This window comes from Marmota monax, unplaced genomic scaffold (assembly GCF_021218885.2).
Source record: "Marmota monax isolate L192 unplaced genomic scaffold, Marmota_monax_Labrador192_F-V1.1 WCK01_AAM20220418_F8-fsc00057, whole genome shotgun sequence".
Taxonomy (NCBI): Eukaryota; Metazoa; Chordata; class Mammalia; order Rodentia; family Sciuridae; genus Marmota; species Marmota monax.
In genome coordinates, this window is record NW_026693933.1 from 7,510,060 (window position 1) to 7,526,404 (window position 16,345).

The 16,345-nt window shown below is 38.8% G+C and overlaps 1 protein-coding gene across 4 annotated transcripts in view; it reads left to right on the forward strand.

Moving 5' to 3' along the window:
• Nucleotides 1-16,345, forward strand: part of Dnah11 (dynein axonemal heavy chain 11) — a 331,880-nt gene that overhangs the window by 50,569 nt on the left and 264,966 nt on the right. For all 4 annotated transcript variants that reach the window (XR_009228549.1, XM_046463517.2, XM_058585343.1 and 1 more), the window contains 6 exons: nt 6,807-7,139; nt 7,348-7,602; nt 7,690-7,859; nt 8,070-8,292; nt 12,588-12,704; nt 12,824-12,910. Coding sequence is in view for 3 of the 4 variants with exons in the window: in XM_046463517.2 (XP_046319473.1) it covers nt 6,807-7,139; nt 7,348-7,602; nt 7,690-7,859; nt 8,070-8,292; nt 12,588-12,704; nt 12,824-12,910 (1,185 nt within the window). In the remaining variant the exon portion in view is untranslated. The remainder of the gene's footprint in view (nt 1-6,806; nt 7,140-7,347; nt 7,603-7,689; nt 7,860-8,069; nt 8,293-12,587; nt 12,705-12,823; nt 12,911-16,345) is intronic.

The following is a 16,345-nucleotide window of genomic DNA, read 5'->3' on the forward strand; positions in this document are numbered from 1 at the left end:
GAGTCTTACTAAATTGCAATCCTCCTGCCTCAGCCTTCAGACTTGCTGGGATTACAAATGTGTGCCAACAGGCCCTGTGTAGGATGCTTTTATTGAGCCTGAAGGAACTTTATGAATGGCCATGTGAAGCGGTTACAGTGAAAGAATTTGTGCGGCTTGTCTGTGATTTCTGTAGTCCTCACTACTCATATTCCTGAGGGAAGAGATTAGAATGTGAGATGTGTTGATCAAACAGAAAGGTTGGAGGTGGAATCCTTATCTTTGACAGGATTGCACCTACATTCCTGGTTGCTATTAATAGTTGCCACCAGTGTGGAACACCTCTTAGGTGTCAGACACCTTGTTTATATCATCTCCTGTAACCTTCTGAGCCGTCTAACAAAGGCAGCAGAATTACTGTCCTTTTAACAGACATTTGAGTTTTAAAATAGTAACAGATGCTATTTTTCTTTTTGGTATTGGGGATTGAACCCAGGAACAATTAACCACTGAGCCACATTCCCAGCCCTTTTTATATTTTATTTTAAAACAGGGTCTCACTAAGTTGACTAGGGCCTCACTAAATTGCTGAGGCTTCCTTTAAACTCACAATCCTCCTGCCTCTGCCTCCCAAGCTGCTGGGATTACAGGTGTGTAACAGGCACTATTTTACCAAAATAAGATAGGGAGTGGGGGCACAGTAACAAACAAAACCCAGCCCCTGTCTCATGGAATTTACACTCTAGTTGGGAAGATAGCAAGAGAAAATAACAAGTGCATAATAAACATGTCAGTTGTAACAGGAACAGTGATGAAAAATAAAGCAGAAATAAATGATGGGCTGCAGAAAACCAAAAAGGGGTGAAGTGCATTGGGTATCAGGAAAACGGGGTTCTAGTAGTGAAAGTGCAGGAACCTTTTAGATGGAGCAGGCTATCCAGTCCAAGGATCAGTTTGAGAGCCAGCATGACCAAAGCAGAATGTGTGTGTGTGTCAGGGGCGGGGTTGGGGGGGTGGGAATGGTAGTAGGGGATGACATTTCACGGAGCTAAGAGCATACCAAGTGTGTGGCAGGCCATTCTGAGGATTTTGGATTTTAGTCTAGAAACAGCTGCCAGATTTTCTTGCTCAGAGGCTTTGTCTGTTGTCTGTAAGCCAAAGGTGAGCAAGGAAGTGTAGACAGACTATTAGGAGCTTACTCTTATAATCCAGGTGGGGAATAAGATACTTTGGATCAGGGTGGGAGAAAAGAGAAATCAAGGATGAGTCATTGAGTAGGAGAAGAGAGAGATCAAGGATGACTTCAGTGTTTTTAGTCTGAGCAGCTGGGCAAATGAACTTTCTCGTGATGATATGGGGAAGACTGGTGGAACATGTTTTGTAGGAAGAAACAGGACTGGGCTTTGGATAGGTCAGAGATGTTTGCCCCAGCAGAGATTTTGAGTTGGCTGATGTTGCCAGTGTATGTTGTGTTCAAGGACCAAGCCTAGATGAATAACCCAGAATTAAGAATTGTGAGCATATATATGATATTTAAGACATGGAGTTAGATGAGGTTACCCAGGAGATTGTCAATGGAGTAGAGGTCCAAGGGCTAGCCTTAACAGACTCTCTGAGGTCAGAAAGATGAGGAAGATCCTTCCAAAAATAGAATGGTAGCCTGGAAATTACATTTGGAAGGGGAAGAGTTCAGCTCTGTCCCATCCCAGCTTAGGATCCAAAACTAGGGCAGAGATTGAGTGTCAGATGGGACAGATTGGAAGTTACTGATGACCTTGACTTGGTGGAGTGGCAGGGTGGAAGCCTGATTGGAGTAGACTAAGGAGGGAATGGGAGAAATGGGAATAAACACATCCAGTGAACTCTTAACAGATTGTTGTGGGGCATACTAAAAACTGGGTGGTACCTAGGACATGTATGTCAGGGTTAGAATTTCGTTTTTAATATTGGCTGATGTTCCTATCAATTGGGATGAATCAAAACATTCTTGGTACATCATTGTGGGAATGTAATCTAACAAATACATATAGATGTTGGCTTTAGGTAGAAGAATGGAGCATTTATTTGTAGTCAGGTATTCAATAGGTACATGTCTTATAGGTGGGCAGAGCTGGAAATGGGAATGTGGGTAAGTTGAATTCTTACTGTTCTTATTTCTTAAGAAAAAGGGACAAAAATAAAAGTGTATTCTTTATTTCTCCCAAGCATCTTGTTATATAGAATCTAAATAGGTATAGTCCTTAAAAACAGTTATTGTCCTTGAGCAGAGCAGGTGAACCTTTTCCCTTGGCTTCTCTATCCTGTAGCCATCAGTGTAATGAAAGTGCCCTTCCAAAAGCTGGAAGCCAGAGTTTTCAGTCTTGTGTCTTCTAGAAACAGGGCTTAAATTTTTCCATGTAAGAAGTGAAGGTCCTTGTCTCTAGGCTACCTCTCAGCTGGAGAACAATGGATTATAGTGTCCCTCCTGGAAATTGTGTGACCCATCCATCATCTAACACATCTTTAGCAGCCTGTCATTCACGCATTCAAGACATATTTGCTGTGCACCTCCTGTGTACTCAGCAACATTCTTGGTTTCTGAGATATATCAGTGAACAGAACTGACAAAGATCCTTGCTTTTATGGAGATGAAAGTCTAGTGATGGAAGAGAGAGAATGGAATTCAGATTAGAAAAGAGATGAGAAGCAGCAAGTGCTGTAGATTAAAAGATAAGCAAGGCGAGGGAATTCTGGAGTGTGGAGTTGAGGGTGCATTTTAAACAGGATCAGGGTAGACTGCCATGAGAAGGTAAGGCTTTGACAAAGACTTGAAGGCTGTCAAGTCAGCCAGGTGAGCATTTGAGCAGAGTGTTAAGGCAAAGGCGATGGCTGCTTGGCAGGAGCTCCTTGGCCAGGCTGAAGGTAGACCAGGGAGGTGAGAATAGTGGGAACAGAGGGAGCAAAGTAGAGGGTGATCAGGTAAGGCAGAATCTGGTCTTTATCCTGCAGTCCACAGGGTGCCCCTGATACATTTCAGAAGAGGAGTAAATACAACGTGACTTTGGTTTCCACAGGCTTTCTGGTTGTTATGTTGAGACTGTAGGGAGGTGAGGGAAGAAATGGTGAGACCTGGTAGGTTGCTCTAGCTATAATTTAGCTATCCTAGTGTAACTGAGCTGCTATAACAAAAGACCTTAAACTGGGCAGCCTGAAAACAATAGATGTTTATTTCTCCCAGTTCTGGAGATCCAGGTGTCAGCCTGGTCAGCTTCTGGGGAGAGCCCCCCTCCAGAATGTAAACTGCCATCTTCTCACTGTGACCCCAAGGTGAAAGAGTCAAACAAGCTCCCTCGGGCCTGTCTTATAAAAGCACTAGTCCTTTTTATGAAGGCTCTGCCCTTGTGACCTAATCACTTCCCCAGTCCCATCTCCTATTTCCACCACCTTGGGGTCTAGGATTTCGGCACATGAATTTGGGAGGACACAACATTCATACCCATCGTAACAGATGACAGTGCCTGGACCAGGTAGTAGCAGTGGAAATGTGAGAAGCAGCTGAATTCTGGAGATATTTTGTATGAAGTGGAACAATATCCTAACAAGATGGAAGTGGGAGGTAAAGAAAGAGACATCGAAGGCTCCATTTCTGATCAAGAGGAAGTTGCAGTGTATTCAGAGAGGAAAAGCTATGAGAGGAGCTGGGTAGGGAGATCAGGATTTCAGTTTTACATACGAGTTTGGGGTGCCCCTCCATCAAGCAGAAGAGCTGGTCATGTAATTAGATTTACGAGGCTGGAGTTGGGGGTAGAGGTCCACTCTGGAAATACAAATGAAAGAGGAGTGGCTGGCCATGAGAGTTAAGCCAGTAGAAGAGATCACTGAGAACATGAGCACAGCTAAGCCATGGAAGAAAATGGAGGACAGTTGGCCAGGGCACTGTTCTCCCTTTGAGAGACTGGATTAGGGGCTGCCAGAAGTGCAGGAAAGGGGCAGTGGGACACACAGCAGAGGAAAACCAGGAGGGTGGCATCCAGGAAGCTAAGTGAAAGAAGCGTTTTGTAGATTTTCTTACCACACAGTACGATGTGGTACACTTGATGTCTATGGTGCATATATGTATCAAATTCCAAGTTTGTCTGAAACATCTAAGTTGTGATTGTTCACACTCTTGACAGCTTGTCAGGACAGACTTTGTCTCTGCCATCTCTGATCACAGTCTGTATTAGCATCCTGCAGCTGCTAAAACAAAGCAACACAAATGGGGCTTTTAAAATGACAGAAATTTATTCCATCATAATCTGGGGACTGGAAGTTTACAATCAAAGAGTAGGTAAGGCCCCATTCCCTCTGGTACTCCAAGGCCTGAGTGGCCAATCAGAGGATTATGGGGTGTCCTCACATGTAAAGAAGGTATATATCTGGAAAAAAAAATTTTTCTCAGCAGTGTCATAATTAAGCCCTGCCATTGAGTATTCCAGTCATTCCTTGAGTTGCTATGAATCATTATGTGATTTTTAGGTCAGTCCTATAAACTGTTTATGCATGAGAATTTGTCTCATGGAGGACAGATAATGGATTACAATTTCTGGTACATATTCTATATAATAATTGTTTTAAAGTACTCCCCTAACTGTAGTGTAGGGGTTTTAAACCATTCAGATTTATTAATCTCCATTTAAATGCATTGAAAGTATGGCCCACACAAGACATGACTGGAAACGTAAGACAAGGTTTTGTGGAGCCTGTTCAGAGAATAAAGTTGGAATTTAGAAACTAATAAATGGGTTCTCCTTTTTCTTTAAGTCAAAAACCAAGCAGCTTTGAAATCACCATCTCCATTCACAGAACGAGAGAGAGCTTATCATTTGGGGGAATATAAGCCAACTTCCTACAGAAGTTTAATGTTTGTTCCCATACATTGTGTCCTTCGTGAGGCCCCACCCTGAACCTTTGGCTTGTCAGCATGTGACTGAAGCCAGTTCTGGGGTGCTGGTGAGGACTGGGGCTGGGAAACAGGACAGTGCGGAGGTGGCTGGCTCAGACTCTTTGTGCTATATCCTCTGGCTTGTGTGATGTCCCTGATTTCATTTGGAGAATGACAAAATCTTTCCAGGTGCAGAGAGAAAAGAAAGGGCAGAATCTTGGAAGAGTGGTCTGGAAGGGATCTAAGTGACCATTTGGTGACTTTCCTCTTTCTTCTTTCTTTTCCCTTTACCCTAATATGTGAAAATACATTTCCTGTAAATGCCACCAGTGATGTGAACCATCTCTCTAGGTATGAGAAAGCATATGTGATGTGTCACAAGAGGCCTACCCTGGGGGACACAAGAGGACTGGTTTCTAGTCCTAGCTCAGCTGCTAACTTCTTTTCTACCAGAGTGACAGTGTGTGATAGATCTTTGTTTGCCTATCTTCAGAATGAGTGAGACTGAACATGGTGCTTTTGAGGGATTGTTTTTTATCTTTTGCTCTAAGATCTATGCTTTTTCTTTCTACTGCCTACTAAGGAACTGGGCTGCTGTGTATAGCTTCTCAAGATGTGTACTGTGCAAATGCAGGAGTGTGGGTCACATAGACTATACAGCATCCTCAAGGGTAGTAGATCTTAAATTTGGAACAACATACCCCTAGGATTCTCTTTCCTGCCCTGCCTTATCAGGAATTGGATTCACCTCTGTCATTGTGATTCTTGCACAGAGCATACACCTTATATCCTGGGTCATGTAGCCACAATAAAGATGATCAAAGATGGCAGAGAGTATAGTTTACCTCACAATCAGCTCTTGTTCCAGTATCCTTTTTTTTCTCTGTGCTCCAGTTTCTGCCTTGGCAACTGCTGTCTGTCCGGTGTAAACTAGGCAGACTTTGCCACGAAGATAGTTTCTCTGGAATCAGCCTTATCACCCACCTGACCTTTTCACATGGTTGCCTCTAGGCCTAGCTCATGATATGCCCAATTGCAGCTGTCCTTAGCTACCTCTCTGTCTTCTGGTCCTATTTTGCTTCACTGGCCCATCCATTATTTTGCCCACACTCTCTGGAAATGCAGGGGTGAAACAAGGCCACATTTTGGAAGCCCACAAGGAGCTGAGACTTTCCAGTCCAGCATTTCCCAAGCTGAGTTGCACATAGATACTTTGAAAAAAAAAAAGAAAAAAGAAGAAGAAGAAGAAAAAAGGACATAGTCTGTGTGTCTGAATAAAGTTTGGCAATGATTGCACTAAACCAAATTCCATGGACTTCAAATAATAGGGATGCTGGGAGTCTTCAAGTATAGGCTCAGGGCTGGGGCTGTAGCTCAGTGGTTGAGCACTTCCCTCGCATGCATGAGGCACTGGGTTCAATCCCCAGCACCACATAAAAATAAATAAATAAACAAAAATATTAAAGAAAAATTAAAAGAATGGGCTCAGCCCTTCCCTGACTTATCTTCAGATATCCCAGAACAGCCTTCTTAGAGGGACCAGTATGAGAAACCATTTCCTTTCAGGCAAGGCCACGTCCAGGCCCATGTTGAATTAGGACACAGTGGGAACTAGAGCCCAGATCTAATACTTGTAGCATTCACTGGGAAACTTGTGTGTTTCCTGTCTGTATCTGAAGATAGCAATCTTCACATTGATTTTTTTTTTTTCTTTAAAGAATGACTTTTGAATGTACATAGTACTTGAACTCAGTGTCATAAAATCCTGCTCAGGTCTTTGCCATCTGGCTTAACGTCTGCAACCCAGTGTTTGGATTTTCTTGTGAAATGCACTCCTTTCCTTAAAAAGCCACTTAAACAGAAAGCTTTTATCTTTATTTTCATTACTGTTAATAGTCATCTATTAATGCTTGTCTGTTGCTAGGAAAACAGGAAGCTCTTCAAAGTTGATCCTTCTCTGGATACCTGGAAAATCTATGTAGAATTCATCGATGACATGGTGGTGGAAGGCTTTTTCCAGGCAATAATGTGTGACTTAGACTTCTTTCTGACAAATACCGAGAAACAACCAAAACCTGCACCGTTTTTCCAAGTACAAATGATCTTAACACCCCCTGAGATTGTGTTTAAACCTTCTTTGGAGAGAGAGGCTGGGGATGGCTTCTATGATCTCGTAGAAGAAATGCTGTGCAACAGTTTTAGAATGTCTGCCCAGATGGAGCGAGTAGCAGCACATCTGGAAATCACCAATTATCAGGTATTTGAAAGTGGGTATTAGCTTTTTCCATTAATTCAGAAATAAACTAGGGTAGTGGGAATCACAAGGAAAGAAGTTGGTAAAAGTTGCTTAATTTTTTAGATTGAAATCTACTCTCCCTTTGAAAAATGACCTCTGCTATGTTGTATTGCACATAATTGGCATCAAGGTTCACTTGACTCTCTGCTTGGTTTTTCTTCTCCATTAGAATGACATGGATAATATGTTAGGCCTGGCGGAGGTCAGGCGGGAGATAATGAATAGAGTGGCAGACGTCATCAGCAAAGTCTTGGATTTCAGAAACTCCCTGGAGACCTATGCATACCTCTGGGTGGATGACCGAGCTGAGTTTATGAAGCATTTTCTCCAGTATGGTCATACTGCAGTATCCGAGGAAATGGATGCTCATGCCAATGAAGAAATTCCCGAACAACCACCAACTCTTGAACAATTCAAAGAACAGGCAAGGAAAACTCCCTAACTTATGTTGTAGTTAAATAGGCTTTCTAATGGAGCTGTTGTAGTTATTTTTGTTTTTTCTTATCTGTAGATTGATATTTATGAAGCTTTGTATGTTCAGATGAGCAAGTTTGATGACTTCAGAGTGTTTAATAGTTGGTTCAAGGTGGACATGAGACCTTTCAAAGTGAGCTTACTAAATGTGATTAAGAAGTGGAGCTGGATGTTTCAGGAGCATCTTTTGAGATTTGTCATTGACAGGTAGCCTTTATATTTTGATAGTCGAGGTTATACCAATTTTTTTTTCTTGGTTGACTGCTTTCTAATTGAGATTGATTTTAAGACCATTGATACTGCTGATCTCATAATAGAAATAATGAGTAATGTTTAATCAGGTGCACAATGAAAATAAGATCCAATTAAAAGTCTTATGCTGCTAAATGTTTTAATGAATTTTTGTGTATTTAATAGTCTGAATGAGCTGCAAGGATTCATGAAGGTGACAGATGGCGGACTTCAGAGACAACTGAGTGAAGGTGATCACGAGGGGTTAGTTGACATCATGGGCCACCTTCTGGCTGTAAGAAGCCGGCAGAGAGCCACTGATGAACTCTTCGAACCTCTGAAAGAAACCATTACACTCCTGGAAAGCTATGGCCAGAAGATGCCAGAACAAGTCTATGTTCAGCTGGAGGTGAGTTTGGAGGCTAAATACTCACAGGTACCTACATGGAGCATCTCTTGTGACCAGTGATTCACGTGCACCTTGTGACATCCTTGTAACAGTCCATACTATTATTTTTTTAGGTGGTTGTTTATTTTATGTTAGAAATCTGAAGCTAAGACATGAACTTTTTGAAGGTCACATAGGCAGTGAAGCCATCCAGCACTTAGCTATAGATGTTTCAAGACAGAAGACTCACTGTGTCCCTGTGCCTCACTGATGGAAAGCATTTGGGTTGGAGAGAGCCTCTCAGTTGCTCTTGGGAGTCCCAGGTTCACCATGATTCACACATGTGAAATAGACCCACAGTCTTCCTCATTCAAAACTGCCTGTCGGCTCAGAAGTGTTCTAGGCCTGGAAACATTTCGTGGACGTGCTAGTAAAGAATAAATAAATAAATAAATAAAGCCTGGTTTGGATGGAGAAATCATTGTTTCCCAGACAGATTTCTATGCTATCCTCGTATTTTCTGTGCTCTGGAAAGATTCAGTGGCTTCTGTGTGCCAAGTGATGAACAAAGTCTTTTTAATTATAATTGAAATCGTGAACAAAAATCTCACAATTGAGGCTCTGTTCTCCTGCCCACATTGAAGTTCTGTGGATGGTGGGGGTGGAGGGGACTTCCAGGCTGGGCTTACATTTAACCTTGCAAATGTGATCAAGTGGACACATAAACTAGAAAGCTTTCATTGGATTCTAGCTCAGCCTATTTAGTTATCAGAGCACAAAATAAGATTGAAATTTGTAAGTACGTATAAGTCCATCTCACCGGCTTGCCTAGACACAGCAGTTAATATCACAGAGCATGCTTCCTGTTTAGTAGACTATTCCTTGTGATTCGTTAAATGTTTTGGTTTGTCTATACTATACTAATTTCCCACTTTCTGTTTTGTTTTTTATTGAGATGAAATCCACATAAGAGCAACATGTTAAAGTATACAACCAGTGGCATTTAGTATGTTGGTAATGTTGTACAACCACTACTTGTATCTAGTTACAAAATATTTTTTTCACCCCAAAAAGAAACTATGTATCCATTAGTTGTCACTCTGTATCCGTTAGTTGTCAGTCTGTATCCATTAGTTGTTGCTCCCTATTCCCCTCCTCTTCCCTTGGCCAGTCTTGTTCTGTGTCCATGGATTTACTTACTCTGGATATTTGCGACAAATTGAATTATATAACACATGATCTATTGTGTTTGCTTCTTTTTCCTGATGTAATGTTTTACCTTGTAGCACATACTGATATTCATTCCTTTTTATAGCTGGATGATATTCTATTGTTTGCTTATAATTCAGTTTACATACCCAATTATCTGTTGATGGACATTTGGGTTGTTTCCATCTTTTTGCAATTGTAAAAAATGCTGCTCTGAACATTGGTGCTTAAGTGTTTGCTTGAGTACCTGTTTTCAATTCTTTTTGATGTATACTTCAGAACGGAATTGCTGGGTCATATGGTGGTTTAACTTTTTGAGGAACTGCCAAACTGATTTTCACAGTGGCTGGGCTGTTTCATATCCCTCATTCTGTTTTGTGAGGATTAAATGCAACAGTATATTTATAAGTGTTCTCTTGACTATAGAAAATTACTATGTATGAATTATTAAATTCTACTCAAGCATAAAACTATCCTTGGTGCAGATAGTCCTGTTATGACATGGAGTGAGAGGAGACGTTGTGGACAGGTAGATATTTCACATGACTGAGAGATGACAGAGTAGCACCAACTATAAATATTTCTTCTTTGAAGAAAGATTTGGATATTCTTTGAGTCATGTCTTGGACCTTGAGATAATTCATACAGAAGCCAGTCATAAAATAAGTCATGGAAGTAAGGGATTTTAGCCATGGCCTCCAGAATTTGTATTATAAAATTGGGCTCACTTCTCTAGGTTCTGGTAGTATTAAACATATTAGACTTCTCAGTATTTAGAAAGCAGGACACTTCAAGGTATAAGTATAGCCACATGCAAGTAATGTAGGCTGGTGAGGAAGAATAATGAGATTAAAGTTGCATATGGAGAGTAACAGGGCCCCAATTTTACTTTAGTTAAAGCAATTTGTAACAGTTATTTTGTTTCTCCATCATTATCATTGGTATCATTGCATTTTTTTCAAAGGCTTATCTATGCATAATTCTGTGCTTTAAAGAAAAAAGCCCTTAGATGTGAAATTTAAACATTATCTCCTCAAAGTCAAGAATGAACATTTAGTTTTCTGATAAGGAGGCTGATTCATAGTAGGGTAGGGAAGGGGAACATGAGAGGAATAGATAAACTCTAGATAGGATAGAGAGGTTGGAGGGGAAGGGAGGGGTCATGGGGTTAGAAATGGTAGTGGAATGTGATGAACATCATTATCCAAAGTACATGTATGAAGACACTAATTTGTGTGAATATGCTTTGTATACAACCAGAGATATGAAAAATTGTGCTCTGTATGTGCAATGAGAATTGTAAAGCATTCCACTGTCATATACAAATTTTAAAAAAATGAACATTTACCCCCAATCATGTGGTCTGTGGGCGCAGCCTCTTTTTAGTCTGTTGCCCCTTTTCCATTCCTGTGATTCCCATTTTAATTCAGTTCTCATTGCTTCTTAAGCCACTGTCCTGGCCTCTGAGTCCTCCTGCTTCCACAAGAGCCCACTTTATCTCCATCCTGTTTTGTACCTCAAAGATCTCACATAATCTCTGCCTCTTGAAATCAGTTATTTCTTTGAGGCTCAGATTCAACATCACCTCCTTGATTGGATCGTTATAAGTTAGACTTCGGAGATATCTAATTTTTTAATTTTTAAGAAAATTTATTTCCATCAGGTGAAATCTACTTTGGAATCCCCAAACGTAAAGCAAATCTGCTGTGTTAGAGGAAGGCTAAGGGTCCTGAGCCTCCTGATGTGACTTCTCCTTCGCTTCTTAGCCAAGGCTTCTGAAGGGACTCCACAGGATATTTAGGTTCCATGGAGTTGACTTGGAAATGGAAAGTGGGAGTCTGCATAGCTGAGGATGCAGGGTTTGCTGAGAGGAAGCACAAGGTGAAAAGGCAATGGCTTCAGTGCTGGTCTCTTGAGTTAGTTTGGTATTCCTGTCATGGCACCATATTGTCTCCTAATTGTACTGATGCCATGACCTGTTGGTCTCCTAGTGGAAGTTAACGTATTCTGCGCTGTAGAATAGTTACTGTGTGTGTGTCTTGCTCAGATTATGTAACAGTTTGAGTCAAAGAATGTATTTTTCTTTTGAAGCACCCTCTCCACAACACAAAACTATTTATACTTAGTGCACTCTTCATAAGTGGCAGTTACTGAATCATTCATCCAATATTTATTGAAGATTACAAAATAGTCTGTAGGACCTTTGAGTTTTGCAGTTCAGGGAAAGAAGTAGTTGTTGACCCCTCACCCCATCACTATGGGACACATCCATAACTTTGTTTTTCTATGACCAAACCAGTTCATTGTCCTGGGAGATGACCCAGAGAAACAATACTTTGTTAGTCTAGACACAAGGAATGCTTTTCAGTGGTAATTATGCACCCGGCTCTTTAAAGAAAATAACTTGTTTTTTACCTATTTGCATTATAGGCAAGGAGAGCAGAGTTGAGCTGGTATCTATTTATTGCTTTTGTTCAAAATTAAATAGGAATAGACCTTCCTTTTTGTCTCTTCTCCTTCAAAAATTCTAGTCATTGAAAGTAAACCAACTTCAACAGTAAAACTCTTCCTCAAGAAAAGAGTACTTGCAGAGCTTTGGGAGGCAGAGGAAAGTGGAGGCTGACATTAATTCACATTGCCATCTTTGCCCCACCAGATTGAAAGCATCTTTTTTATTTGCTAAATTGCTAAATGTGGCTGGCTTCCATTTCTAGTTGTTAGAGATTAGCAAAGTAATTTCCAGAGCACTTTGATTTTATTCCCATAACAGCAAAACAATTTGAGGATTTGTCTTTATTTTGAAAAGATTTCCACTGATTCTGAGATGAGAACAACTCTGGCACATGCTTGGAAGATACAAACCCAGACATGGCAGTGGATCAGCCTGCACTTCATCCCTGGCTCTGGGGCTTTTAGTCGCTTTCTTTCTCTTTATTTTTTTCTTTTCTTTTCCTTTACTTTTTTTTTTTTTTTTTGGTAAACCCTATATGAAAGAATGAAAAGATTTCCTGGGTTAGAGTAAAAAAATTAAAATTACTTAATCCTATAGGGTTAAATTGTTTTTAGGAATTGAAGTAAATTCCCCTTCCACACCTTTGTTTTTGTAGGAATTACCTGAAAGATGGCAAATAACCAAAAAGATCGCAGCAACAGTCAGACATGAAGTCTCACCTCTCCAAAATGCAGAGGTCACTCTGATACGGAAGAAATGTATTTTGTTTGATGTAAGATAATTAACCAAAGTTTTGTTTGATTGTTTTCTAAGAAAGACTTTCCTAGGATAATTGAAGCTACTTGAGAATCACTTTTGTTGTTGTTGTTGTTGTTTTTTGGTTCTGATCAGGAAAAGCAGGCAGAGTTCAGAGAGAGATTCCAAAGCTACGCCCCTCTTGGCTTTAATGCTGAAAATCCATACACAGTGCTCGATCAGGTAATATAGATCTCAAATGTCTTATATGCATTGTACTAGCTACTTGCAAGATATGTTTAGACACTGAGATACTGCTATGTTTTGCCTTATCTTTGATATTAGTTATGGAAATTGAGGACTGTTTAAAACCCAGTGGTAAGCAGATTTACCCGAGTAAATTATGTTTTAAATCATGTCTCCAAATACCACCACCATCATCAAAGTAATCATTAGTGAAAGTGAAAACTACTGCTAATTCTTTTGAGTACTTATTACATGTCAAGAATTTTGTTAAACATATTTCACTTCATATTACATTTTAGTTCTCACAGCATCTCTGATATAGCTTCTATTAGTTTTCCAATTTCAGATAAAGAATCAAGTGTTATAATTAAGTAACTTGTTGGAGATTACAGAGTTACCAAATGACTAACATAGGATTAAAGTTCTTGCTTTCTAAATAAAAAGCATCAAATTCTAGTCATCATATTACTTCACATGTGATACTTTAAAAAATTTTTTTTTAGTTGTCTATAGACCTTTATTTTATTTATTTATTTTTATGTGGTGCTGAGGATCAAACCCAGTGCTCCACACATGCTGGGCAAGCACTCTACCTCTGAGCTACAACCCCAGCCCCACATGTCATACATTTGTTAAGTAACTTTCAAGCATGGGAAAATTCATATGTATTCATGACTTTGCACATGAATATTGTTGAATATTATAGTCTAGTCTAAGAATAAATACAGTGGGCATCTAATCTAGAATGGTGAATAATTCATAGAAGGCTTAGAAAGGCATTTTAAACTTTCATTGGGCAATTACACTGTTCTTTTCTTCTAAAAACATATCCCAGTGGTCCAAATGAGGGAAGAACTTAGGTTTAGAAGGAGGAGCTGGGACTCTGAATTCTCCATTCTGATTGTCACCCTGTTTGACCTAATGCTGGAGCTAGTCTGTCCCCTTAGACTGGTGTCCTGGTTGACACAATTGTTATCTCTTTCTAAATTTTGATTTTAATTTAATTGCTTTTAACTCAGAAAACACCATTCTATAGCATAAGGTCTTTTTTACTTGGCTGAAGAAAATTGGTTCATATGTTCATTGAAAGGGAAGAAGTTAGAATGTGATAATAAAGTTTTGTTGTTGTTGTTGTTAAGATTGTATCTGGATTGTAGATGGTCTGAACAGATTGTGGATGAGGAATTATTTTTTACTTGATTAACAAAAGTGTTATATGTAAATATTTATAACAGTGAATTGAATCTTACCATTTCTTTTCTATACCACAACAGCATAAAGTTACATGTTTAAAAGTCAGAGATGCTTATCCTTATAGGTACAGAATATATAGAAGGATACTTTAAATATACTAGGACTGGAACAACTTTTTCTTCAAGTCATTTTCTTGGTGTGATTGTTCAGTATACATGTCTAATATTTATCTAATTAGACTCCACCAAAGGCATGAGATTGTTATCAAAGGCAAAGATAAGATTGTGAAAGAAGCCAGATAGAAAAGACAGGTCACCTGTCAGAAATGATTGTGTCGATAGTATACCTCTCATCAGGAACAATGGAACCTGAAAGGCACTGGATGGTAGCTTTCAAATTCTGCCAAATGAAAGTATATTTCAATAATGAGAAAAATAAGTATACTTTGGATAAACAAAATTGAAATTTATCACTAAAATAATTTCTAGTGCAAGTACCTCCAGAAAAGAATCAAGGAAGCCAAACGTCGTTATCAGAAAAGTCTAATTATATTGGCAAACCCCTGGTGGACTGAGCAAAATAGGAAAAAGAAATAATAGTCTCTAGGATAAAATAGGGACTGATAGCATATAGAAAGAGCAGAAATTCAAAAATTCATGGAGCATAATTAAAACTGAATATAAAGTGAACATAATTTTTGAAATAATTTATTCAAATTATCTCAAGTAATTATTCTGAATAGTCATAAAATTACTAAAAATTAACCAGTAGTAAAACAAGAAAAACAACCAATAGTTCAAAAAAAAAAAATCTTCCAACAAAGATTGTAGAATTCTAGGAAGTTTTGAAGAACCACTTCTCCTTCATGTGATTCCACAAACCAGAAGAATAAATACTCAGAAGCTATCTATGAAGCATCTGTAATTTTCATAAAAGGAATGAGAAAGGAAAAATTGTAGATCAGTCTTGAGTACATATCCTAAACAAAACAATCAAATTATACCAACTTAAGTTCATTCTAAGAAAACTTAACATTAGAAAATCAACTAATGTGATTATACATTTTGAAGAGAAAATCAAGTTATTGTCTCAAGAAGTGCCAAACTCTTTGAATGTCATTCAACTTTCATTCATGATAGAGGCTCTTGGAAGACATTTTAAACCATTGAAAGATAACAAACTATTCATCAAACTTTATACACCAGGGACTGTGAAAAATCCTACTACCACTAGTGAAATAGAAGCCTAAACAACCATTATAAGTAGAATAAATATTTTTGCATGTTATAGTATTATATCGTACTAGAAATTAGTGAACTTCACTCACATCATCATGGATAGGTATTCCTCAAAAATATTAATTGAGCAGCTGGATGTGGTGGCTCATGCTGTAATTCAAGTGGCTCAGACTGATGCAGGAGGACATGAGTTCAAAATCAGCCTTAGCAAGTTAGTGACACCCTGTGCAACTTAGTAAGATCCTGTCTCAAAATATATAAAGAGCTGGGGATGTGGGTCAGAGGTTACAATTCTCAGTACCAAAAACAGAAAAAAAAAATGACATGTCTTTGGAAGAATAAAGCTATATAATATCAAAACCTTTAACTTTTTAGCACTTTGTAATACCTACATATGTAGTGAAAATCAGGAGAGAAAAATTTAGGTTTTAGTGGTTTAATTAGCACCAGGAAAGAGAAAAATCAGAAAATTTGGGTTGACTACAATCCCAGAAACTCAGGAGGCTGAGACAGTAACATTTCCTAAACTGGATGGGATCCATATAAACATACACATCTTTTTATGTGCATGAAGTTTTTCATATTTGTAAAAAAAAATTTTAAAAATTCCATTTCTTGTTTGTAAAGGTATATAAATAGCCTGTGAAAACAAAAACAGAGTTCTTATATTTTCATTTTCCTAGTTGAAACTTTAATAGGCAGAATTGAGGTTGGGGAGACAGAAGCTTTGTATGCTTGGTCAAAGGATACCAAAGTTCAATTAGAAATAAGTTCGACTGATGTACAGTGAGCCCTCCATAGCTACACATTCTTTATCTTCAGATTCAACTACTGCAAATGAAAAATATTTTGGAAAAAAATTGCATATATACTGAATAATACAGACTTTTTGTTCTTGTCACCTAAACAATATAGCTATTTATATTAGACATTTTAATTAGCCTAGGAATCATTTAAAGTATATGGGAGGATGCGTGTAGGTTATAAGCAAACACTACAC